This window comes from Echinops telfairi, unplaced genomic scaffold (genome assembly GCF_000313985.2).
Source record: "Echinops telfairi isolate 266 unplaced genomic scaffold, ASM31398v2 ScPeMD7_1;HRSCAF=3_0, whole genome shotgun sequence".
NCBI classification, from domain to species: domain Eukaryota; kingdom Metazoa; phylum Chordata; class Mammalia; order Afrosoricida; family Tenrecidae; genus Echinops; species Echinops telfairi.
In genome coordinates this window covers 17,993,876-18,021,708 of record NW_022103896.1, presented here as the reverse complement: position 1 = coordinate 18,021,708, position 27,833 = coordinate 17,993,876, and the positions used below count along the sequence as shown (strand labels likewise).

Genomic DNA, 27,833 nt, shown 5'->3' with positions numbered 1-27,833 from the left:
GCAATCGAAAAAGCCATCCCATTTTCATAGAAATCAAAGGCTAACGAATCTGAGTTCCTTCTTGTCGGATGGATCATTACTTTGGCAGAATCAACGTGTATCAACAGAGCAACGTTCTTGTTCAAGTGCCAGCAGCAGTGATATGTCTCCTTTGGTGGCATTATCTGACGTCACAATACTGTACGGTTCGTCGGGGAACCAGGTGTTGCGTGTGTCTGCACGTGTTAACTGTAAACCCCCAACAGGGAAGATCATACATCAAGCACCATGTCAAAGTGTTGCCCCTTCTTCCGCCTGCCACACTTATTGATGAGAACCACATACAGCATCAACAGCATGACCCAATAGCACGCATAGAGCAAGGCCCCCACAATGAGAATGGTCTGTTTGGATTCTGAAAATGGCTTTTTGGATTCCTTGTAAATGGTGAAAATCACACCACCCAGGAGGATGACGGACCAAACCGATACTGGAATGAGACCTATGAAATTGACGACGATGGTTTTCCTGCCCGAGGTGCCCCACCCGGCTTTGTTTATGGTTGCGATGGCAAACATCTTGGCGGGAAGTAAACTCGACATGTATAACACTGAGTACAGAGACATGAAGACCATGACGATGTTTCCTCGGAGGCAGCTGGCAAAGGAGGATTTGATGAGACCCACAAGCTGGACGGTTAACAAGAAGAGGAGGATGTTCCAAATTTTGCCCCGGTAGAAGAGCTGGATGACGGTGGCGATGAGAAAGAAAGGGAAGAACCCAGTGATGACCGCTTCGTAGGTCATCCACAAGTGGTGCTTGTGGAACCACATTGCGTTGTAGAGCCACTCGCGGAAGTAGGACTTGCTCCAGCGGGTCTGCTGGTTTAACCACCTGAGATACTCTATAGGGGTTTCCGTAAGGCACTTGGATCGAGCTGTGTATTTTGTGGCATAGCCCAGACTTAGCACGCGGTTCGTGAGATGCCGGTCATCGCCAAAACTGCATTTGCTGCCCATGAATTCCTGATTGTACCAGTCTTCTACAAATTCGTTCAGCAGGGAGTTTCTGTACATGCCCAGAGGTCCACTGATGCACTGGACGCACCCAAAATACGACTGACAGGCTCTTTCTATGTTAAAAGCCATCCAGTACCTCACACTGCTGAGGAAGGAAATCCAGGAGTCGTACTTGTTTAATATCTGCAAAATAGTAAACAAACAAGTAAATAAATGGTCAGCTTTATCCAGAATATTAACAAAACCTTCCCCAACTTGAAGTTACTACTTAGAGTGAGGTTTGCTATTTACCCTTCTACTTTGAGTTCCTGGCCCTTTGGGACTTGGTTGACGTCTGTTTGATTTCTTTTTTTGGCCCCTTGATTCCGTGTGATTAGATGAATGTGATCACTTCTTGTGTGAGTGTGTATTGTGCACGTACACTTTGAGGGCATTTTTTCTCTCTTCATCGGCTATTCTTTTTGCTCTTGTTCTTCTTGCTCCTTTATTATGATGTTTCTTTTTTGGCTTTTAGTTCTCAGTTCCCACCTTCTTTTACAAGATACTCTCCTAAAAGATAGTCTGCTTTGCTTTTCTGGTCTGAAAGGCATCCCTGGTGCCACAGTAGATTTAACAGAAGGGTTAGCAGTTTGAACCCATCAGCCACTCTGAGGGAAAAAAAGATGCGGCTGTCTTCTCCCAGAGTTACAGCCTCGTACATGGAATACAGGATCCCTACGAGTCAAAAGCAACTCCATGGCAGTAGGTGGGGTGGTTCAGGATCAACTAGATGGGGATGGGTTTGGTTCAGGGTTTGAGGCTCCTGTATTGCTTACATTTCAACTCATCGAAGTCTTGGCGAGTCTAGCTTCCCTTCTCCTCCCGCTACACGTTTCTGCAATGCCAGTGAGCAGCAGGTTTGGTGTGACCTTCCAAATGTGAATCCTGGCAAGATGGTCTCTGTACAAAGGCGAAGGAGCCTTGGCAGCACTGAGGAACAAGCATTGGGCTTCTGTCCAGGCATGCCATAGGAGAAAGAGGAGGCTGTCTGTTCCCATAAAGATTTACCATCTGGAACGCCTATGTAGGATTCTAGTCAGTTAGAATTGACTTGACAGCAATGGGTTTGGGTTGGGTGTTGTATAAAGGCCATTATAAGCTATCAGCTATGTCCCTTGCATTCTCTCGTGTCCCATTTTGCTCAATTTTATGTGACTTTTGCATGTTTTCATTCTTTTATTGCCAAGTTATTTCTCCAGGCTCCCTCGTGCATTTCTGTCATCACTATCAACGTGTGCAGCAATAGAACACCTACGCTTTCACCCCTACTTTCCAGTGGGCTTTGCCCCTTTTGATAAAATCTAATCTCACATTTGCAAGGGACTCACTGCAATTTTCATCACTTCTTTATTGTTCTATCCCCAAGTACAAATTATCCAATGACTATGTATTTGTCTCATTGTTTCTCCACTGAGACAATTAGGTGTCATGTTAGTGAATCCGAGACACAAGTATGTCTTTGCCTTTCTTTCTAGCATGATTTTAATGGCTGTTTCCCCTTCATTTATTTTCTAATTTGGGTTGTTGATCAATTACATATCAGCCTCTTTTTAAAAACAGGTGAAAGATACAGAATGCACCTCATGTCATAGTTCCATTTCATTCCCTCTCAACTGAACACATTTTTAATATCAAAGCATAGCAGAACATCACTTTGCTGGAGGAGATATGGTAGAAATCATTATATAGCATGGTTTTTATAATGATGAGTCCCTGTAGACGTGTATTTTATTTTTCAAGGACTAAGCTAAGAAAGTATTTAAACTAAGTCAACAGAAGATGGCATGCAGTGGGCACAAGGCATATTCTAATGTATGTCATCCTCAGCCAAGAACAATACTAACAAACAGTGTTTAATGTATACGGTGCATGATGCAAGATATATTGTGTTCCATGGGCCAATGAGTAAAAATAAGTACAACTAAGTGTGCCTGATGCAAAAAGTGAAGACATGCACCTGGACATCTCCCCCAACTCCTCCAACCATGGGGTCTTCTTCTAACACTTTCACCATCTCCACAGATGAGGCAGGGTCCAGCATAGTATCAGAATCACAAACCTACAAAGAAGAAAGTCGAAAAACAGTTGAACTGGAAGTGTACATCATATTGCAAACCGGAGCATCTATGAGTATAGTACACCCTTAGTTATAATGTCATGAGACCTCAATAAGCAAGTATCCCAGCGATGACAGAAGGCTTAATTATGTCATAGCAAATACAAATGGTTGGTTATTAGCAAGCTCAATAGTTACACGAACGGTTCCTAACACCATTGTAGCCTACAGCAAAGGACAATTGAATTTAAGAGCAGCGGTAAAGGACTTTAGGCCATTCTAGGTATGTGTATCACCATCCTTAAAAAATGAATCCGTGTATGAGTCAAAGCAAAGCATTTTGAAAACCAAGCCAACTTCAAGACTATTACTGGGATCCATCAGCAACAGGGACAGCCATTCTATGGGCAAGGTCTTTCAGGTAAACCCCAGACACATTTCTTTTGAGGATCACTGTGGTAGGGATCAAAAAGCCAACAGTTCTTCCCTTTCCAGCCTTACTTCTGAACCAGTTTGTAAACTAAAACTAACACATAGAATCAGATGTAGAACCAAAAATATCACTATTAAAATTCAGCTTTATATTGATCAAGCTGATACAGAGAAGAGGTATAACTGTGAAAATGGCTTTCTACTTCCGTTCCCAGTCTTACTCAGTCCCAACGAGCATCCCAGTGGAATCAGCCTTCCCCAGCAGATCCAGTCCTGTGCCTCTGAAAGTATGGCAGATGCTACTCCTATTGGTCTCTTCTTCCAAGTCACCAGTCGGATCAAGTTACTCCTCTCCTTTGGGTGAGAAAGTGGTGAGACAGCTGGGGAAGGCTCAAGGAGGTGCCCCATGTGAATGGAGTTTCTCCTGCATGCTCACAGAGATATAGGCAGAAACAAGAAGTGCCCCATCTCCCTAAGCGTACAAATCAGATACCACCTTCTAGTCTACTAAATGCAGCTGAGCAGAGAATCCTCCAACCAGCAGTTCTATAGTGAACAGTTGGCAGGTAGTTGGCAGGTGATGAACCAGCTTGGCACCTTCTCCAGACAATGAGGGACATGATGGGAGGAGAGTTGGAAGTTACTGACAATTCTGCCATCTAGGGTGACTACCACAGTTGGATTGAATCGAATTGAACCTACTTATTTATATCAAAAGCAACTATCTAAGCCACTCTCCAAACTATGCTTGATAATAGTAGTCAGGATTTCACACACCAGTCTTAAATTACAAAAACTAAAACTAAGAAAACAAGTGGTAGAATCATAAGTCAGGGTTGGCGAGATCTTTATATGTATATAGCATGATGAGCCGCTCCCATTTTTAACTGAGACACCCCAACATTTCTAAAAAGTAATATCTGTCTCCTCCCTTTTAAAAAAAATGAGTTGTTATGTTTTTCTCCTGAAAGGGTTATCTGTGGGTGAAAAATACTGGTGAGAATTGCAATTTAGACACAAAGATGGAATTTAAGACCTAAGAGTAAATAAGGCATTTGTTTATACAAAGTGAACTAACCACTCCTCCAGATTTTGCTAATGATAGCAAACTTGGGGGTCATTCTTGAACATTTTACTTTGCTCCTTTAGAAGCACACACATTTCATTAGCTTTTGGCATTCCATGTGGTCCAGCTTGGCTTCATTTATTTTAGAAGCAAATAAGAAGCAGAAGCCAGGCATTCATTTTTTCCTGGTAGGAAAGGTTGCTCTTGTGAAGTGATGGTGAGATGATCTGGACTCAACACGACTCCAGAGTCGAACCGCTGAGTGGACTCCGACTAGAAATCTTTGGGTTAGCCGTTTACCATTTAATCGCCATATGGTTAGAGCTCCTTGTAGCATTCTGCTAATTCTTGGGTATGTACCAAGTGTCTCAAGCCAGAAGAGCAGAGTCAATTCCTCTAGAGAAGAAGCTGTGGCCCCTCCCGTGGTTGTCCACCACTGGTCTACCAAGCTGGGCAGGAGCCCTATGACGAGGGTAATGAAAGGTGAAGTCACAAACTCAAAGATCCAAACCACCTTTAGAATTCAGTATCCTGAGAGTTCGCGGCCACACCCACCCCTCTCGACTTAAGCAGGGAAAGGTAAAACCAAAATGCTAAAATAAGACTAAGGACAACAGGAAGGGAGCAATCCAGAATTTATGTTTAAAGAAGGCCGCCTGCTGCAAGCATATCCACTCAGAGGACTGCCTCTGAATGGCTGAGCGGAAACCACACAACTGAGGTTCTGCGCATTCAAATTGGTGCCTGCCCCTCCCCATTCCAACCGCCAAGGGCCAGAACTCCTCTGAGGAAGCTTGTTCTCAGGGTGCCTTCAGCTGAGTGAGAAGGGATAGCGCTGAGAAATGCCCTGGAAAGGAGTTTGTTGTCATGGGAAGTGAGAGCGTTACCGAACTCCAATTCCTGGCAACTGGTTCATAAAAGAGGACCAAGTCTAAAGCCATGGTCTAGGGCAGCTACAAAAGCACCTGTATCCATGAATACAGCAGCACTTACTTACTAGAGTCTATTAGAATGTAACTGTAGGCCTGGTGAACATCAGTAGAAGTAGCTTTGCAAGTTGTCTCCTCGCCAATTAATCATAGCAAGCATATAAATGTATGAATGGTGGCTATTTGGCTCGGGGCTAGAATGCTTGGGGGACAGAACACCAGTTCTGCGGAGCTTACCTCCACACAGAGAAAGACTGCAGGACATATCGTTTGCACACAGGCCATTGTCAGAGAACACATCAAGATGGATTCTGGTCACACTCAAGAGTCTCCCCTGTCATTTGTTAAAAGCACACGGTCACTAGCCCTGTGAGTCCTCATCCAATCGCATTAGAAGGCTTGGGTAGAGTGGGAGACAAACCCCAGAAAATCATAAAAGAGGCCAGGCTTACTGGTCTGGCCCTGAGAGACTAGCCCTTACTTATCCTTCAGGTCTGGGACTGAATTCACTTTCATGTTATAATAAATCAACTGTTTACGATCGAAGGGGCAACATTTACAGAAGGGGAAGTTCAGAGGGTTAGGAAAGGAGGAGGTATGGAAGTGGGAAACACAGGGAGGAAGTGGGATACGTGAAGGTACAGGAAAGGGGCTGCCACAGATGAGTTGAATCAGAATGTGTACAAATAGGTGAATGGAACCCTAGGATCAGCTCTGAGAACCTTCCCCGAATTCATAATCAAGAGTTTTAAAAAAAGAAAAGAGCTTTCTCACGCAGAGATGTGGAAATGAAGCGAAGTGGCCAATTTTTTTAAGTGGACTATAAAAAAAATGTATCAGGAGAAAATGATTAGGTAGTTAGGAACCAACATCTAAGGGGCATCCATTATAAATAGTAGTAAGTAGAAAATATTACAGAACTGGATTTTCTGGAGCCTAACTTATTATATTAGAACACATGTCCTGAGAATCATGAAGCCTGGATATGATGTGTCAGATTCCCAGCCTTCCTCCTTCTCAAATCTAGCAAGGTGTTTGCAACACACCCCCTTCTCCTCCCTACAACCTAAAACCAGAGGCAGAAAACTACAGCCAGAAGGCAAGCCCAGACTGTCACCTGTTTTACATTGCCCACGAGCTAAAAATATTTTGTTGTGTTTGGGGGGGTATATTTTAAAATGCCTTTAAATAACCAGCGAAAGAATATTTATGAGATGTGAAAATTATATCAAATTCCAATTTGAATTCTGAAATACAGTTTTGTTGGGAGCTCTTCCATGTTCATTCCTGTACATATTATCTTTGGCGGCTTTCGGCCTACAGTAGCAGTTGAGTTGTGATACAGCCCACCACTGCTAATATTTACTATCTTTCCCTTTACAAAGTTTGGTGGCCCCTGGTCTAAAGGCCCCTGGGAGAGGGTTCTGCTTTCATAAGACAATGAAAATGAAATCGTTTCAGTACCGGTTTTAACCCTGGCAGTTCAAGGAGTTGGAACACTAACACGCCAAGGGGGGTCTCTTAAATACTCTGGCTACCTTCAATGAGGACAAGGAGGAAGCAAGTGGAAAATAAATCAAGACCTCTTTTGTTGCTACTGCCTTCACTCTTTCCCTGCCTTAACCTTGACCCTTCTGTCTTAACCTTGACCCTTCTACCCTCACCTTGGCCCAGTACAATGTTTTCTTTCTACAGTGAGGGGAACTTATTCTTTTCATGATCTGTTACCCTGCTCCCTGCCACAACTAAACTACATAGCAAATAGGAAGTCCTTCCTTATCCTTAACCTTCTTTGGTGAGAATGGAGTAGGCACCATTTTTTCGCAAATAGTAATGTACTTACCAACACAAGATACCAGTCTCTCTGAACCCTGAACAATACAGCATCGGGGTAAATGGTACCAAGAGGAAAGGAAATACAGTCATAAAGATGAACCCAGTCTATTGTTTACCCATTTCAAAAAAAAATTGAACTAGTTTCTTAACCTTTGACACCCTTCAGCCTTTAATGAGTAGTTGTGCTTAATAGTGACTACCTCACAGCCATCAAATCAGTACTAACTCATAGCACCCCATACAGGGTTTATGAGACTCTTTCTGTACATGTACAATATGTTTTCCCCACAGGAGCAGCAAGCCTCGTTTTCCTCCTTGGGAGCAGCTGGTGTGTTTGACGAGCTGATCTTGTAGTTCGATGTCTCACCCCCAGCATGATTAGGCTTGTTTCTTTAACAACTTTGTGGCAAGAGTTAATTTACTGTGCTTGCCTTTCTGGAAAAAGTACTTTCGATATTAGACAAGGAACTTGTCTAATATACAAATATTTCCTGTTCTTTCCCAACTGACAGCCTGGTAGGTACTGAAAGGGATGAGTCAACAATTAGATTCGAATATGAAAATTATGCAGAATTCCACATTCACAAATATGAGTGGAAGTGATTTCTTACATATAAAAAGTCTAGTTTTAAAACCTCAAGCCTCCCTCCCCTCAGAAAAAACAAAAACCTCAAACCCAACCTCTGACTAACAAACTCAGGCACATACTGTCTGCGCTTATTTTTTTAATCTTTGGGGAACCAATGGTTCTACTCCTTAAATTAAAAAAAAGTCTATTTCCAAAAATGTTTGGCAGAAACTCGGTGCCCCAAAAGTATTTTTTTAATGACATTTATCGTCTATGTGCAAAACGATGAATAATACTCTAGCCACAAAATAAACTCCAATGAGACATAATTATTCAATAAATGGAAGTCAGACAAACACAGGACACTAACCCAAAGACAGAGAAGATTCTTCCTATTTTTAATGCAAATAAGCTATCCTCCCCCTTAGAGCAGGAAACCAAAGTCTAGTCCAATGCTGTGTACCAAGGTACCCAACCATGGGAATTAAAACAGTTGTACTCTACAATAAACAATGTTAACGTCCTCAGATTGGGCTGTTCACTTGGAAAAATAAAATATTTAGAGAAGGGCTAGGGTCTGTTTTGCTTTGTATGGCCTGAAGGCATTGGTGAAAGGTAGACCCTGGGCCAATGGACATTTGTACAAATTTGCAGCACCCAAATTTGACTCGGTGCTGCATGGGACCTGCTCAATGTGATGCTGATTAAGACAGATACAATCTTTAGTTCTGGAGGGGCATGGATGACTGTGTTGGTTTTTAAATGTGCTCCATTGAGAGCCTTGGAGGTACCATGAGGCCATGCTTGGCTGCTGACCAAAAAGCCAGCACTGTGAATGCACCAGCCACTCCTAAAGGGAATGATGTGGCAGTAAGATCTATAACCTTGGAAACCCTGTGGGACAGCTCTGCTATGTCCCGAAGGTTTTTATGAATGGAGTTTGACTTTATGGTAATGAGTGGACCCTGAGAACTGTGTGGTCTGGAGAATAGTAAATGGGCCTGATCATTCATGTGGCACTGTGTATGTATAACAGACAGGAAAAACCAATGAATCAGAATATAAAGTAACCTGCACAGTCGATGACTGTACACAGTGTAAAATTCACAGCCAGTCAAAAGTCCATAATGTAGGATTTTTAATAGTAGCACAATAAATTGTAGGACTTCACCAATATTATCATGATATGCATGTCATAAACTAACTTTGATTTACCGTACTTATTCCTATTTTAAATAAACGGGTTTACACATATTCTAGTAGCTAAGATTACCAGGTTTAACTCAGCCGGATATTTGAGTGATGGAAGGGACATAAAATCCTAACATCTTAGGAGTTTAGAACTTCAAATTCTCTGAAATTCATAAATAAGATCACCCCCGGAGGAAGAGAGAAAAGAAATGCCCTCAAAAGAAAAGAAAGCTATACCGTATCTCCTCGTGCATAAGCGGAGGTTTTCAGCACATTTTTAAATGTAGTTTTGGTGGTAAAATTAGGCGCCTCAGCTGATATTCGGGTCAGCTTATACTCAAGTATATACAGTACTTTCCTTTTGGAAGTGGGGTAATGGATCAAGAGAGCAATCCATCTTATTGTCATTTGGTTTATGGCACCCAGACGCTCAAACGGAGTCAACTGGAAGTCCCCAAGAATGAATCAGAAAGATACAAGCTTTATTTGGTAGAATACATTATCTAAATTTTTAGAGGGTAATTCCTGCCATCGGTCAACCTAGGGTCTCTTCCAAGAACTGAGATTTTAAAAAGGAGTCATCTGATTATGCTTCTGTCCATCTTTAGGCAGGCTGGGCCATGAGCGGAAGTGACAGAGGGTGCCAAGCAAAGGTGACAGTGCAGCTGGAAAAATGGGAGACCAAATGTGTGTCACCTTGGAGGCCTCTCATTCCAAATGGTTGGATTTCACGTTCGAAAGAATTATGAGCCCACAGTCACTGGCTCTAATGCAAAGCAACCACGAGTATGTCGGAAGGAAACCTGAGCGGCAAGGGTTTTCAACAGCCTATTCTGTGGGAGGAGAGTGGCAGGCCTTTCTTCCCAGGTTCTTCTGGGTAAAATCAAACCTCTAACCTGTCAGCTAGCAGCTGTACATGCCAGTTTTTTGTACCAGTCAGGGCCTATACAGGCTATTGCTAAGTGGAACAACACCCTTGTAAATATTATTTTGAATAAATAAGGGAGACTTTTCCCCACCATATAGGGAAAGGTCAGAATCTGTCCCCTTTCTCCTTGACTTCATGGTCTTTACTCACTTGGTTATGTTTCTTCTTTTACTTTCTTCCTAATGTAACGCTGACATCGGCCAATTTATCATTGGACACATTTTCTGTCACACTGGGCTTCTATGAGAGGAATAGAGATCCCTTATTGTTCCATGTCAGTATTAAATTATTGGAATACCACAAAGGCTGACATTGGTAGCCATAGTGAAGAAATTAAAGCTGAGACTGGGTGGGGTGGGAGAGGTGTAATCAAGTGATAAAAGGTTGACCCAGAGGGCCTAAGAGGGAAGGGAGAAAGGTTACCATGGAGACAGGAAGTGATGTCAATTTGGAACTGCAGGCAGGAGTGAGTAAAGAGGGTGCTGATAGCCTTCAGAACTAGGAGTTCTGAAAGTAGAAGCCTACTGCAGGAGGAGGCAAGGTCATCTCTTAATAGTTAAGGAGGGAGGGGTTGGGTAGGGCCCTTGGAGAATGGTGAAGGAATGATATAATAAGAACGCAATAAGCAAGTCATCTCTTCAAGGTCAACTGAAGAACCATGAGCTGTGCCAAGGACCCAGCTGCAACTTGAAATCAATCTTTTTGGCTATCTCTCTGCACAGTTGAGCAACCTCCTCCTGCCAGGTTTGCAAGTGTGTGAGAAGATAGACCGATGCCTTGCACCAGCTCCCATCTCTCTAGTGTATTACACATGAACTTTGCCTCCTCCTCCTTCTCCTGATCAACCTGCACTCCAAGTCTGATCACTGGAAATGCTTACTAGTGAACCCCCTACACTTTCTCTCCTCTTTGTCTTCCTGTGAGCCCCTGCTCTGCAGCTTTGGAAGCCTCAGTCTATCAGAAGAGAAGAGAAGAGTGCATTAGGTTAAACCTTAAGAAATGACGACGAAAGGTGTGCACACTTGTTTGAGTTTTGGGAACTAGCTGAGGATCCCAGAGATGTCTAGACTTTGTCATCTGCCATTGCTCAGGTCAGTCTACTCAGAAGCTTCTATAGAAAGAGGCAGTCCCAAAACTCCGTGTTCTCCATACTGTGAATGAAGCGTCGAGCTCTTGCCACAAGTCTACTCTGGTATTTCATTTCCCACGCCCCCCACCCCCCAGGACAGGCACAGTGTAAAGTTGCCAAGGATACAAACAAACATTCAAAACAAGACTGATGAGAGAAGGGGGGTTGGGAGAAGCAGGTTTGAAAATAAAATTTAAACAGAACAAAGTGAAAAGAAAAAACACCTAATGAGGGTATGATGATAGATGACAAATGTAGCAGTTGTTTTAACTAGAATTAAAAGCAAACGATCAAAACAGATGTTTTCTCATTGTTAGCCCAGCACTTCACTCTTCAGCCCTGCTATGTGTTCATTAACCATCCTTCCTTCAAAAAGATGGCATTGTTCATGTGGTCCTGACGACGCACTGTGTAAACACCAAGTGCCGTGTCATATCCAAAACTACCTTAATTGTGAAAGACTGCCAATTGAGAAATTGAAGACACTTGAGATACTCAGTCATTTTTCCAAGAAATGACATTATTATCCCGTTTTGTATCAACTGAAGGAAACTCAAAATTCTTCATTATCTGCTACAATTAATCCTACAGTGGCAATCAACAAGTATTCTAATTTCCCAATGAAAACTTTGATGCTATAGGCTACGCATTTGACTAGTACAACAAGGCTGGTGGTTCAAACCCAGTGACCACTCCATGGGCTAAAGAGAAAGCTGCATACACATAAACATTTAGTATAGGAAACCTTGTATAAGGCTGCCATGAGTTGGAATCGACTTGATGGCAGTGGGTTGGGATTAAAAGAAAAAAATCAAATCAGCAACTAGTTATTGTCAAATTGATTCCCATGCCTGGAGCCCCGTATTTGTAAGTCGGATGGTGCTCCGCAGTGTTGCGCATGGCTGATTTTTCACAAGTAGACTGGGTCTTTCTTCTGACGCAGGTCTGGGAAGATTTGAACCTCCAATAGTTCCATTAGATTCATAAGACAATAAAAAGCGATAATATTAAGAGGAAAATCCACAATCACGTCCGCAATGCCATTAATATCTTTTGTTAAGCACTTTAAATATATTACTTGATGTGGCCACCCCAAAATTCCTGTGAAATTAGCTTACTCTATCCAGAAAACAGGCTCCGGGAGGTGGTCTTGGATCAAGGTCGAACACCTCACGATGCCTATCCTTAGATTTGAATCCATTGACCACAAAAACCAAGGTCCATTCTACCTTATTACAACAGAGGACCCACGCGGTGTAATTTGGGGGGCAGTTTGTTGTTAATGATGTTTGTTGCCTTTGAATCAATTCCAAGTGATGGCCAACCTTCATATACAGTGAAGAGCTGCTGCCTAGGGCCGTCAAAGCTGGGACTTTTCAGAAGCCGATCTAGTAGTTGAGCACTTAATGTTTGGCACCACCCAGGGACTTTGAGGGGTAAGGCTGCCAGAAACTAGGATTTTACTTTCAAGGGGAGAGGAAGAGCATCCTTGTGGATTTTCTCAAACTAGGACAGCTCTCTTCTTGACATCACCATGACGAAAATCTAAGGAAAGGCTCTGCAGACACATACGTATAACTAAGAACGCTCACAGGGGCACGAGTGACAACCTGAAGAAGAAAACGTCCATGAGGAAGCAGCAAGCAGAGACCTGGATGTGAAGTCAGGGAACTGATGAGAAACACAACCTGTCTCAATTTTCTGCAAGCAAACACCATCCCCCCAAACTTCCAAAGGTCAAATTGCACGGAGTGAGGTAATAGCTGTTTGGGGAGTGAAGTAAACATTACTAACTTTGCTCTGAGGATTTATTCTCTCTTTTTTTTTTTTGCTTCACACTCTCGATTTTGAATTGTTTTCCTTTTTTAAAATAAGAATTGCTCTCTCCTCCCTTACGGGTGCACGTCTCCTTAAAATACAAAACTAAAGCAAACCATTTTGTAAACCTCCCCTTCTGTCGGCAGACTTCCTCAAGACTGTTTCTCGTGGGCAGACACTGTTTTCTTACCAGACCAGAGGTTTTAGAGTGTGGAAAATGATGCAGGATTTGTCTTGGCACAGGGTGTGAGGCAGAAAAGGTAAAGGGGGAGGCAGGGAAGGGAGGGTCCCATGTTCAGAATAATCTCGATTCCCAACCAATCATACTGAGTCAGTTAAGCATTTTCATAGACAGTCTTAGGGGTTTCACAAGATTTTCTCGCTCGCTCGCTTGCTTTCAAAGTGTGCTTTCAACGGCCCTGCTGTTTTCAAATGGACTGAAAGAAGTACTGTGTTCAGAAGGGACCAGGATGGGCTATAGCATATGACTGGGAGAGATACAAAAGCGGCTTTATTGAAATGTATGTTTGCACTGGCGGGGAGGTGGAGACCTACCTGCACATAATCCACGCTCCGTCCCAGGGCTCTGAAGGCCGTGTACATGACTTCTCTTTTCCCACCCCATTTTTGCATGATGCAAATACTTTTGTTGGACAGAACCAATTGGGTTACGTAGAGGGCGCTTTCTTTATGGGACTCCTCCGTCTCGCCCGGCCCCTTTTCGTGGAAGTTGTTCTTCCAGATGTAAGTGGCGGATTTGTCCCTGCCCATGACTTCACTGAAGATGTCCATCATGTAAAGGTCATCCTCCGAGTTCCCATCGATGACCATGATGACTTTCACGCCAGGGTAGGTGATCCTCTTCACAGACTGCAAGCATTTCCGTAGGTAGGTAGGGTCTTCTTGGTAGGCAGCAATGCAGAGAGCGACTGTCTTGTTCAACTTAATTGGGGTTTCTAGGGATTTTTTCATTTTCCGGTGCTCCAAAAAGGCAAACAGGCTTTGGATAATGAGGTGTGATGCTAAAAAGGCACCATACAGCCCAAAAGAGAAATAGTAATTATCCGTATGGATAAATTGGTAGCCAACAACATAAGCAGCTGTGAGTCCGAGGAGGAGAGAGACTCCGAACAGTGTGGTCCCAATTATTCTCAGGATGCATAGAAACCTCTCACAATGCATCTGTAATAGAATAAAGTGATAGGCTTGGTTAACCAGTCTTGATCCCCACATGTGACATACACTTGTGACGTACACAGTATTATAGAGCAGATTGGACCAGAAGCACCCAGGAGATCTAAGTCTGCATTTCTTAGTTAGCTAAAAGAGAGCCTCCTGTAGGGAGCTCTGATGGCATAGTGGTTATGAAGTTCAAAACCACCAATAGCTCCATGGAAGACAGGGCTTTCTACTCCCATAAAGAGTTACAGTCTCGGAAACTCACAGGGACAGTTCTACCCTGTCCAATAGGGTCGCTGAGAGTCGGCACCCATGAGATGGCAGAAGGAATTGAGTTGTAGGGAGCTGAGATAGTTAAGGTTTATTGTGCCAACCTGGTCGATAAACCACATGTGGGACTAATTGAAGGGCAGAGAGAGAAATGGCACAGTGAGCCTCCCCTTTCGAGTTCTCGGGTCTCTTGCTTTCTGATGGTCGCAACAGGATGCAGCTGCCTTAACCAGTTCCCTGCTTCTGCTGGCAAGGCTCACTTCCTGCAAGACATCCCTGAGCAGAAGACACATGGGCCTACCCTGATGCAGCCCTGAGTGCTGGAGCAGCAGCCACCTGGAGACCCCAGCGCTAGACATCCCTGAGCAGAAGACACATGGGCCTACCCTGATGCAGCCCTGAGTGCTGGAGCAGCAGCCACCTGGAGACCCCTGCCAGCGCTGAGATGCTTACACACTCACTGATTCAGCTTTCCTCCAGCAGTCGGTGTTACTGGGTGTGTTTCGTGAGATTGAGGAGGACTTTGTATATCGGTGTCAGACATATGGGCTAATGTTGGACTTAGGGCTTGGACAGCACTGGGTTAGGATGCTTTCTGAATGTACACTTACCCTTTATATAAAACTCTCTCTTATACATATGCATTTCTGTCGATTTGTTTCCTTAGTTTACCCAGACTAACACAGGAGCTCTGGTGGCCTAGTGGGTTACGTGTTGGGCTGCTAACCACAAATTCAAAGCCATCAGCCACTCTGCAGAAGAAAAATAAGGCATTGGAAACTCACAAGGGCAGTTCTACTCTCAGCTAAATGAGTCAGAATCAACGCTGAATCAGTAATTTTTGAGTGTTTTTTTGGATTTCAGTCTGCTCATCGGCATCATGGGAATAAAGATGTCCATCCTTCCAGCACATCACAGAGGACTATGCCCATAGGGACATGATAGTGCAATGTATTCTTGGAAATTGGATGTTAAAGAATAAATGCATGGCTACGTTATTGTCAATCACTTGTCTAAGCCTGTACTTTGCAGATGTGGCCGTCCTTAGGCCTAGAGCCTAAATTTCCTAACTCCCAGGACGATGTCTCTTCCTGCACCACTACACTCTTTACTCTCAACACCGACCATTCAGGGCTTTGCTCTGTTTCTCATTTATAATTTTATCTCCACGCCATGTGCCTCTTTTGAATGCCACCCTTTCCATGTAGCCTTTGGTGGCTGGACATTGTGATACCTGGGTTCTACTCTAGTTCTTCTATAATATAGCTCTGTGACCATGAGTGAGTCACTTAACCCTCTGGTGGAGGTTGGGAAACTCAGTTTTTAATCTGGTAAGTAGGAGTGATTACATTAAGGTGAACAGACGTCCCACTTTTGGCGGGACAGTCCCAATTTTTGGCGTTTTAAGAAAGTCCTGATTTTTGGAAAGAAGGCACGACAAGCTAGGGAACGGTCTATTTGGTCCATGTAGACCAAATTTTTAATCAAGAATCCCCCACCCCCCTCCGGTCAATGGTGTCCTGCTTTAAATCTGGTCACCTTAGATTAGACTCAAGTGTTTCTAAAGTGCTATTGGTACTAAAAATACCCTATCTCTAGTAAGCCTGCACCGATATCTATTGAATCCCCTGTAAATTACCCTCCTCTCTAGATGTCCAATTCACAACCAGCACAACCCATCAGATAGTAAGAACCTGAGCATTGGGGACCTGCTGAATTCAACTCTCCGCCCCTCTGGTTTAGTGTGCTTCCTGAAGCATCCTAAGTGCATAAGTATTTGTAGACATGATTCATACATTCAGGCAAAACACAAATAAATAAATAAAGCCTAAAATAATAAAGGAAATAACGTCATGTTTGATCTCAGCAGTAGAGTTGCCCATCTTCTCGAAAGCCGTAGCAGATTAAATCTGAAACAAATTCTAGATGTTGCGAGTAATCAGTTCTGTACTCCTCCCTGGAGAGCATTGTCTGTCTCCTGAGTAGGGATCACTTGAGGGTAGGACACTTTTTCCCTAAAGCAACTTTAATGCTGGACCTAAGAGAGACTTTGTAAACCTCTTGTGTATTATTTATTTTTTCTTTACACTGGTTGCTTTCCTCTGCCATGGACGGACTATCATCAGAGACACAAATGGTGTAATGCTGGGTCCCCCACTTCAGTCATTCACATCCAGTTCACATGTAGTCATGCATCATTAGCACTTCATTACAATTTCATTTAAATAACTGTGAACACCAAATTGTCTTCAAAGGAAATGTATACTAAGCTGAGGCCGTGGGGAAAAAAAAAATCTCCATATAATGTTTGTTCCTTTGGAGGGTTATTCATGCTCTTTGTATTTTCCGAATCCATTCTAAAACTTAAAGATGAAATGTCCACCTAGAATGACCAGTGGGACTACCTGTCGCAGGATCACCCTGCTGCACGCTTTCGCGCTCTGCTCCCTGCAGTTGTACCAGGGATGGAAGGGGTCCTGAGTGGGCATGCAGGAGACTCTGTGGAAGCATTCTTGGAATTGCACACTTTGCCCTCCTGAACTAAGAGCAGCCGGGGTGGCTATGGTTCCAGCCTTTGGCAACTTGAGAGACACAACATCCAGTAGGGATTTTAAAAGCGAGGGCAGGTCTCTTCCCATCCTTTTCCCTCCCACAAGCTTGCCACGCCACCCAAGATCCTAGGTGACTGCAGAGTGCCACGACTCCCCCAGCCCCTACCCAGTCCCATCTAGGTTTGTCCCTGAATTGGCACAAGGAGGAGCGCCATCCACCACTGAAGGCCACCTGCACAGCCTCCTGAAATACTTTTCTTGAGTTTCATTTGCTTGTACGATTTGCTTGCTTGTGTGTTTGTTTACCCACCATACACTTGAAGGTTCGGTTCACCTGAATGAAAACCGCTTAGGTCAGATGAAGCCGCCTGGGGGCCCAGGCTCTCTTGCCATCATCCCTTTCCTTTGTTAACTGGAGAGGATCTTGTGTGTTAGAGCCGAGAGGCGCACTAGTGTGTGTGCAAGTGCTTGAAAAAAGCCAGAGACACTGTAATTTAAAGCATCTGCTCAGTAAGAAAGCAAGCAAGCAAGAACCCAACCTGATAATATTGAGGCAGTTCAATTCTTGGCAGCCCACTGTGTTGCAGAGGAGAACTGGGCATTTCTTGGCTGAAATTTCTAAAGAAGCAAATCACCAGGCCTTTTTTCCGGGGTGTGAATGAGTTGGTTTGACCAGCAGTTGAGGATGCTGTACCACCTAAGGTCCTCTCTGCTACCTCAAACAAGGAATAGGCTCACTGCCAATGAGTCTATTCTGACTCATAGCCTCCATTATCCAAAAGGGTAGAATCTGCAAATCTTTCGGGAGTAGCAAGCCTCATTTTTCTCCCCACAGAACAGCTGGTGGCTTTGAACTGCTGACCTTGTGATTAGCAGGCAACTTCAGAGCCCACACCACCACCACCAGGATTCCTAGGAAACAAAAACATCAAAACAAAAGTGGGTGATCCCCATGTTCAGCCACTATGTAGGGCGTCACACTGTGTCATATGTGAGCCTGATGTTCCACACATGGAACCTTCAGGCTGCTGGAGAATGCCGAAATGCTGACTTTACAGCTAGAGGCGAGAGAAGCCAACATCATTGCTCCTTAATTAACACAGTGGAGGGGTTGTCTGGCACTCCCCCACGGGTCCATTAAGGAAGGCCCAAAGGTGCTGGGAGCACCAGCCCGAGGAGCTGTCCCTTTCCAAGATGTGAGTCATTCTCACAAGAGTGAAACATTTCAAGGGGTCCTAAACACTTTGCCATGGAGAAGCTTAAGGGCGTGCATAGCTGTCTTTAAAATCACCGCAGCCAGCACAACACCGGCCTGCCTTTCTTTTCCATTATTCACATTTTCCTTGCTTTTATCAGCACACATGGACGCAGCCAGTGCTCACATCGCATCTGCTGGCCACAGCTGGAGGGGAAACACCCTCTTAGGTCATAGGCATCTCCAGAACGTCCTTTTGAAGCCTGGGAAAAAGTCCTTAGTAAACTGCAGCAGCCTGGCGAGAACTGAGCCTCTCCGTTTCTGCAAGGCATCTCCCAGTTGCCGCCCGCCACGCATGCAGCCTCTCAGCACAGGTCAGGGGGCAAAAGTCACGTTTTAGAGCCAGCTCTGTGCAGAGAATAATACATTGATCTCGGAGACTGACACACAGGATGTGTTTCTCTATAATCTCCCCAGGGCGATTTCATAGATATGGGCACCATATGTGTTGGACTTTCTGAGACAATCCCCAATTCAGATGCTGTGTTTTCCTAAGCACACTCTCCTTGTCAGACATGTGGCTCGGTTGTTAAATTGGGAAATACAGTGAGTGTAATCCTAAACCGGAGCGCTTACTACTCCGTAGGGAGAGACAACTTCACAAACATTCAAAATACAAAGCTTGCCGTTGTCTTTCGTTTAATTGTGCTCCCCGCCACCAGTATATTAGCCTATTAATTTTAAAATTACAATTGGACTTCATTCCAATTACTCACAAACTACGATTCTCTATAGACTTCTAGGCCAATGAAGAGGTAGAGAATGGGGGCGTGCACCCTAATGTCAGCTCCACAATCTCATTGATTTTTATGTTTTACAAAGACTCCTTTTCAATTGTGCACACCACAGATATACAACACTGAGTTGATTATGGTCGATAATAAGGATTTGTTAAGTTAATGAATGTAACAATTTATCATCATCATCATCATCATCATCATGGGAGTTAACATTGATCAGCATTCATTATATTCTAAGCACAGGGAGTGCTTCACTTGCACGGCTTTCTTTTGTTTTAGTTGTATAATCTTGTTGAATCTTAAGGTACGTAAATTGTATTGTTAATCTTGTGTTACAAGTGGCCTAGACCTATGATGCAGAAATGAAGACGGGGAGCATGTAAGCTCCTGTCCAAAGTCACAAAGTTACAAGTAGAAGCCATGTTGTACGTTGGGTGATTAGGTTAATTTCCTCAATTATGTGCTGAATAGCTTTGGCTCCTCATGACAAATAGGAGCGAGCATCCTTGCATTCCTGAGGAACAGATATAAGACCCCACCGGTGGCTCTTATGAATGAAGGGTGATTCTATACTATCGGCTCTTGGGCACCAGCGCCTTCTTCTGCCCCTTGACTTTTTATTAGCCACAGGGTGAAGTGTTGGGTGATGGAAGAACGGCTACTTCTCATCTCAGGCTGCCCCATGCAGTGGAGAGCTGAGTTCCCACCACTCCCAAAAGGTGGCCCTTCAGTTTGGGATCTGGGAGACATGGAAGCAAATTCAGATTAGTTCGGGTCAGTTGCTTAGAAAGGCTGCAGAGATCATAGGCTCCCCCTTCAGACAGGTCTTAGCTGACCACTCCCTTTTGGGGTAACTCCCTAACCTCGCCCTCTTTCTATTCTCTGCTGCCTGTTCCTGCCTCTGCTCTCTTTTCCAAGTAGGCCTGATGTGTGCTCCATGACCACAGAGACTTGTCTGTCTCAACTGGCTGCTGCCTTCCTATGCCCAAAACAGATCTTAGCACCCATGGATTCAGACTCAATAAATACCTTATGAATCAATGAGTAAGCACATCTGGACACAACCAGTGCGATTAAGAGGACATAGGTCTCTCTCCTATCTTTGACCCATGCTCCACTTGACCCTTAAAGGACCTGTCACCTAACATGTTTCCTTCTTCATTTTTACCTAGCTCCCTAATTTCTTGCCCAGAAATCTCCAGGTAGGAAGATCCTTAGAAAACAAATATAGATAATGCCATAAGCATTTCTAGTCAATTCTCAGTTCTATTCTGGACAATAAATTGGGGCGTGGGAATTCATTGAATTATCCATGATATTGCATATGTGTATATAGGTGTGCGTGTGCGTCTCATCTACTTTAACTGAAGAAGTCATCTATGTGGTATTAGCCAGAACTGCAAATGTTTTGACTTCCGACATAATGAGGAATGACAACAGGAAAGACCAACGCAGCTGCTATTGAATCAGTTCTGACTCTTGGGTGTCACCTTTTAAAAGCAGACCAATGAGCCTTTCTACCACAAGGCCTTTGAGTAGATTAGAACTGCTAAGTTTTAGGTTAGCAGTCAAGCATTTAACTGTTTCTGCCACCCAGGGTCTCCAAATTCAAGTCCTACCTCTTTCATCTATCATGCATTGACCAGGAAAAGTTGGCTGCTAGACTTAGTCTTGGCAATGAATCTTGGCTCTTTCATTGCTTGTTGGCACCGTTTCTTCATTTAAAAAATTGAGCTAGTCATACTGATTTCCCATATCAGATTATGGGATTAAAATATATTTTAAAATGTATTGCTAGCAGTTAGAGTTCAAATATGTTAGTTCCCTACTACCAGCGACTACCTCATCCTGGCCCTGCTCCACTTTGAAACTGTAAGTCAAACAGTGACAACGCTAGCCTGAAGGAAGGAACAACAGGTTTAGGAATCAGAAGAAATCTATTCAATGTACCTCATTAGCTATCTGATACATAACTCATTCATATAGGCCACTTGAGGGTTTTATCAATGTTGGTGCTGCCACAACTCAAAGCTGAGAGTATACAAGAAGAACATGTTACATGATCCAGTTCAATAGTCTTCCTCATAGGCACCTGGAGACAGATGGGAGCCCTTTGTGGCTAGGAGATATAGATTTCCTCACTGCCAAAATTGGAATAATTCCTTGCTCAAAGATTAATTTAACTAAGGAAAATACATGTCTAGCCCAGCAGTTGAAATATAGTATGGATATCCTCATTAATTAGTTCTCCGAGCATTCTGTGCATTGGAATTATTTGGGGAATCTTTAAAAACTACTGATTTGTGACACAGACATTGTCCATTAATTGTTAGGGTTCAACCAAGGTATCAGGGTGTTTTTTTTTAATCCCTCCCCCTAGATAATTCTAATATGCATTCAAGTTTGGAAACCATTGACTTAAAAGTCAATCAAGCTTGCAATGACTCCAGTTGCCTTAATGCATATCCTGTCTGCCTGTTCTCCTCCCTGTCACTCTGTTCCCAGGTAGGAATAAGAAACTGGTGAAATTCCAAAGCTTTTCCCATTCTAGCACATAACTGTGGAGCATAGAGTGAGTAGGCTTATAGCCCCCTCTCTCCCATCTTCTACTGTTGACTTCTCCTTCTGACTGTGAAGTCCTCTTCTCTCCATTCCCGCTAGAAGTTATGCTAGCAGAGACCCTGGAGCCACACTATTTAAAATAGGTGCTCAGCTGGGTCTGAATCCAGTGTTCCTGGTTTCTGGTTTCTCTTTCTTGGGATCTGTATTAATCAATTACATTCCTAAGATGTCAGTTCTCTCAACTGCCCTTTTGGTTCCTGAAATTCAACATCCTAAATTTAGTTCTATAGGTCAAACTGTATGTAGTCATATGTATTGAGGCTTCCTGAAATCTTTCCAAATCAGGCTCAGTTAGATATGATTTCTTAAATTGAATTACTATTAAAGTTAGCTAATCCAAATATAGCTTAGTTCAGGGGCATGTGCAGCAAGTCCGAGATTAAATTCTATTCTTACCCGTTACTAACAGAGTTCCTATTGAACATGTTGAGGCAAAGTTTATTTATATAAATTTAATGGGTTAGGAATAAATAAAGCATACATAGAATGTGCATCACACTTTAGCATCTAATAAGCAATGGCTAATTATTTTACCTCTGGACCCAATCAAATTTTGACTTACAATATGATTATTGAAAGAGTACTCTGAGAACACTTCTTGTATGATAGCTTCCATCAAAGTGTCAACTATGTCTTGTTTACAGTATATGCACTTAAGGCGCAGTCCTTTAAGCTTAATGTAATAAAATATTTAACTGTGATGCTGATCATCTAACTGATTACTGTATGAATGTTTTTCTAGCCTGTACATACCAAAAACCCAATCCAAACTCACTGCCATGGATTCGATGCCAATAGTGTAGAATCTGTCCCCACCCTCACCTCCTCCCCCCTCTGGGTAAGTTTCCAAGACTGTAACTCTATGGGGGGATAAATCAATTGGCTGGCCATTTATAACTTTGGACCTGGGGCTAGCAGCTCAATGCGAGCCAAAATTCCACCAGAGATCTGCAATTGTGTGTGTGTGTGTGTGTGTGTGTGTGTGTGTACATGGTACCTGGGTGATGCAAATGGTTAAGCTTTCCGCTATTAGCCAAAAGGTTGACCATTAGAAATCCTGCAGAAAGGTCACTGCCCAAAGAACCCCGAGGAGCAGTTAGTTCTGCTCTGCACAGAAGAGGTAGGCTTAGGTCAGAATCTACTAAAGAGCAACTAACAACTCTCTGAGGGGGCTTAAAATAGTTGGTGGACAAATAGAATTAGAAGACAATGGAATTATTCCACAAGCTATGTGTGTGGATACATACATATATACACATTTATAAAATTATATATATATATATATGCCCAGGTGGATGCCATTCAATATTTGAATATTTTAAGGTTATATGCTGTAGGTTGATGCAGATTTTATGTAACTTGCTGCAAAAGAGAGATTAAAGCCACATTGAAGACATAGAATGGTTTTCACAGGGAACTGTCCCTCAACTCAGCTGTCACACCAGCTGCCACCTAGCCTGGGTATACAGTGATAGATAAAAGGAAAATCCGAAAAGAGACTGGGTGGTGTGTGTGTGTGTGTGTGTGTGTGTGTGTGTGTGTGTGATGCTCTGATCTCTTTACCATTGACTCATCATCCCACTAGTGATGGACTAGTGAGGGAACAAAAGTACTTGTTCTTGGATTAAACATTGGACTACAAAATATAATCACACACACATAATAGATAATAAATGGCAATAATAGATAACAAATAAATAATAGCAAATTTTTTTTCTCTTCTTTTAATTTAGGTGATAAGGAAATCTTATGTGAGAAAATATTCACAGGATTCAATACTATGAGGTGGTGTTCCATAGAACTACAGGAGAAAAAATATGTTCCAAGTTAACTTCCTTTCTAGTAATGATTTCTTATTCATTTGCTGCATAACCCATTTTTCCTGGAAGGTAGCTGACTGAATATTTTTTTTGTTTTATGGAGAAAGACATATAAATTTGATGCTATTCACCGACTCCTTAAGCTCTTGAATTTTTTTTTTAAGTTACTTACCTTGGTGAGGTAAGAATTCACTTCTAACTCCAACTACATTTTTCTATATCTTGTCCTCCACTACTACCCATCAACTGCCATCCAATTGGCTGACTCCTAACAACCCTGTAGGGCAGGGTAGACCCAACTCTGTATGTAGCCAAAGTTTTAAGTGTTTACAGAAGCAGAAAGCCTCATCTTTCTCCCAAGGTGTGGCTGGTGGGTTCAAACTGCTTACCTTGTCATTAGCAGCTCAAAGAGCAACCCACTAGGCCACAATGGCTATATATTCTCAACTCTAGTGTTAGATCATTAAGAAAAAGAAGTGGTCGTATAGTTACACTGTTTTAATGTTCATCTGTTCACCTAGACAGTCAATTAGTGATGTTTTGGTGCCCTGATTGGAAACAGACAAGTAGCACAGTGAGCTGGCTAACGGAAAGGCAAGGCCGGCGCATCGGATCCACTGCTGGTTACCCCCCCCTGGAAAACCCTGAGGAGAGAGTAGTTCTGAAAGCAAGTATTTTGTTTGTTTGTTTTGCAATAAGGTCCTCATAATTCTTAGTGTTAAAGTATCACTGAAAACATTCAGCAGAAAATCATGGGAAAATAAAACTTGGAAGAGTCTGATGAGTATTTGGAAAAATGGGCTTTGTACTGCCTTAACAGTTAACAGATTTGAGAACCCCTCAGGCAGTTCCACCCTGTGGTACAGGCTAGACATGGATTAGAACACACTTACACGGGATGCCAGTGAGTTTGTGTTTTTGGTTTTTTTACTCCTTTATGCATATCACTTTTCACTTTCGAAAAGTGTAGTGAAAAGTGATAAAAATGAATGTGTCAACTGCTGCACTTCGGAATGACACAATGTTTAGAATTTAAGGATTTTTCCCATTCAATCCTGTAAAATTTGAAATTAATAGGTATGTATAATTGTTTGATAAAACAACAACAACTCATTAGCATCTCACTCATAGTGGTTCTAGGGGACGTTGCCCCTGAGGGTTTTCCAGACTTTGAAAGAAAAGAAGCAGGTAGCTTCATCTTTCTCCCTTGTAGTGGCTGATGGGTTCAAACCGCGGACCTTGTAGCTAGCCAACTCAATGCATATTTGTTCCACCTCTCCGATGTAAAAATAGTGTTTCAATCTGCCATCATCCGCACCTTTGAACACAGATTAACTGTCAACACACTTTTCTTAAAAATCACAATCGGGTTTGCCTCGTGCAGTCTAGTACATTCCAACGCATGGTGACCCCATAGAAAGAGTAACTCTGCCTCTCGCACTGCCCGTCTTGTCCCCTCAACTGTAAACCTTTTTTTGCCTTTTGATAATCAGTCAAGTGCTTAACCACTGTACCACCAGGGCTCTGATCATGAGTAACCCCTTCAGAGGTCCATGATCAGATGTCTTCATTGCACTGAGAATTCTGAGAACAAGTCTTGAAATTGACCGTGGTCAGCCAGGGAAGCCGTTCAGCTAGCCGCCTCCGCCTCCTACTACACACAACTTCTCTAACACGGAGCCGAATGCTATAGGAACTCTAGCCGCCAACTCCGGGGGAAGCCCTTTGTGGCCAATCAGTGCTTCCTGAGCTGTTGCGTCACACCTCCCGCCCTGGGTGTGACGTCAGAGGCAATCCCGGCCCAGCCACGTGGGTTATAACAGTGCAGTGTTTCGGGGCAACTAACTGCGCCGGAGACGCTTCCGGCAGCATCCGCGCCAAGGGTGGGGAGCCGGGCAGGGCGGGGCGCGTCGCAGCTGGCCTGCCCCAAGGGCGCGCGGCGTCCCAGCGTCCAAATCGGGCAGCCGGAGGTCTGGGGGCTGCGGGGAAGCTGGCACCTTGGCCGTGTAATAGGACCCGCGTCTCGTAAGCCCTCACCCCTCGGCGCCGCCTCTCGGGTCTCGGCCCCGCTTCCCAGCCTCAATTATCCTTTCAGCGCCCTGTCCGTGGCCAAGGGAAAAAGCCGCTCTCGCCTCCCGCTTCGCGCCTTCACACAGACCCTCCTTTCAGACCCGCCCTTCAGTTCCCCGGGACCCGTTCCGGAGCCCTAGTTCCTGCTGGGCGGGACCCCGCGGGACCAATCCCGCCCCAGGTGTTGATTCTCCGTCCCGACCCAGCCTTTGGCTCTTCGCCCACCGCCGCTCAGTTCCCGCCGCCGCGCCCTGCGCCCGCATCCTGCTCCCATCCCGGGAGCGGGGCGCTGGGATGTACCCTCGAGCCCCCTCGCTGCGGTGCCCCGCGCTGCAGCTCCGGGCAGTCGCGCCGCCGGCGTGCTCGGTGCCACGTCGGAATGGGCTCTCCGGGCGGAGCAGCTGCGGGCGCGCTGGGCGCGCGGTACCCAAGCTCGCTTTCCCCGCGCGTCCCGAACGGGGATGCGCGCGCCTCCGTCCGGCTCCGACTGCTGGTGCCACCGCCAGCGTCAGGGACCCCTGCCCGAGCCAGGCTTCCAGAGCCGCTGAAGCCGAGACCCAGCCTGACATTTTAATGGGAGCGGGGGTGCCAAGGAGGGGAAGTCCGGAAAAGAGGGGGGAGTGGCCGAGCGCGGCCGGTAGCTGCGGGGAGGTGGCAAGCGCCCTCCTCTTCTGGGGTCCCAGAACCTGAGCTGGGAAGCGGAATCGCTTAACCCTTTGCATCCCAAGTAAGAGGCGGATTTCCCACTTAAAGCTGCCCCGCGCTGGGCTGTGCCAGAGTGGTCCCCAACGTAGCGTGGGGGAAACAAGGGCAGGGGAGGCTGTGCGGAATGCATTTCCCTTACGCAGTGGGCATTTTTGTTTGCTAACTCCGGAGCCCTGGTGGAATGGAAAAGTACATCCCGGGATGTGCCGCCGCCGCCGGCCTGGGAGGTTACCTGTGTGCACCGAGGCGGTGGGGTTCTGGGGAGCGGGGCCCGAGTGGGGGTGTGCTAATACGTCTGACAGTGAGTTGGAACTAGCCCCTGGTTTTCAGTCTATGAGAAATCTGCAGACATATAACTTTATATTTAAAAAATGGACTTTTTTTTAACCACGTATATAGATGATTTCTTCCCACTCCCAAGCTCTTTGAGTCCCCGTATCCTTCACCAAAGCGCGCCAGGGTCACGTACCTTGTTCAGCTTTCGGTCATAAAGGCGTCTTCAATCTATCTGTGTGGTCCCGGAGGGTCGGTGGCGAGCAGTTTCCAAAATTGAGGTAATAGAGATCAGATGAATTTGAGACGACCCGCCAAAAAGAATAAAAAATTTAAAAACAACATTTAAGAAAAGAAAAAGAAGGATGGAGGAGCGTTTAGTGTTAGCTTCTCCCCACTTTTCAGGGAAATTTCACTGGGATTTTCTTTACGATTTCCGTTACACTAAAGTCTGTCCTCCCTTTTTTTTCTTTTCTCCTTTTTTCCTCTTTCTAGTTTCGCCCCCCTTTTCTCCAGTCCCTCTCCCTTGATATCGGAAAGTTTTTTAGTTGGTTGTTTTTCTTTTCCCTTGATATCACAAAAAACTTGGTGAAGGCAGATTCAGTAGAACCCAAGCTGCATCGCGAGAGTCTTTGGCTGGGGCTGGTTCAAGTCCCTGGTTCAATGGACTGCTCTCAGCCAGGACTGGTTAATTCTTTCCAGACTTTTAACTTCTCCTTCCGCGCTGTGGTTGCCTTTCTGCCTCCTCCAACTTAAGGGGCTGGTGGGTGTTTTAATAGGGCGGAGTAAGGAGTGGGGGTGAGGGGAGTGGAGGAGGGAGGTGCAGGCCCGGGAGCCGGGAGGGGAGGGCACTGGGAGTGGGGCGAGAGGGAGGCGGGAGGGGAGAGAGGGAAAGAGACATTGGCCATTCAAAGTCCTCGCTGAGCTAGAGGCCGGTTCTAAACTCCAATGGATTCAATTAACTCGATTGCTAACGTGTGCAGAAAGAGGCCTTGCCCTGATGCTGGCCACCAGTGGGTTCTCTTCGCGGCCGAGCAGGAGACCACGCTTTGTAGAAATCTCCAAACTCCTGCCCGAGTGACAGGGATTCGGTCACCACGATAAACTCGTGCTTAAGAAATGGCTTGAAAGCCAAAAGGTGCTGCCCGGGCCAAGTGATGGCCGGGGGAAGGGAGAGTGGGGAGGCGTGTGTGTCCCAGAAACTGGCGGGTTGCCGGATAAACAAGGTAAGCACGGGTTTGCTTGTGCGCATTTACTTCTCTGCAATGGACACGCTTCCCGTTTTTTCACATCCCATGTGAAACAATTCTCTACAGATTCATAAGCAGGCACAAGCCAGCCCCTGTGTACCTTCGGC

At 44.6% G+C, this 27,833-nt stretch overlaps 1 protein-coding gene across 1 annotated transcript; it reads right to left on the bottom strand.

Annotated features, from left to right (window-relative positions):
• Positions 1 to 251: 251 nt before the first annotated feature.
• HAS2 (hyaluronan synthase 2) lies at positions 252 to 26,735 on the bottom strand. Its single transcript, XM_004697409.2, has 4 exons — positions 26,673 to 26,735; positions 13,546 to 14,172; positions 2,995 to 3,096; positions 252 to 1,181 (listed from the first exon to the last, which is right to left on the bottom strand). Exons 2-4 carry the CDS (start codon positions 14,170 to 14,172, stop codon positions 252 to 254), a joined length of 1,659 nt encoding a protein of 552 aa, XP_004697466.1. The 5' UTR covers positions 26,673 to 26,735.
• Positions 26,736 to 27,833: the final 1,098 nt, after the last annotated feature.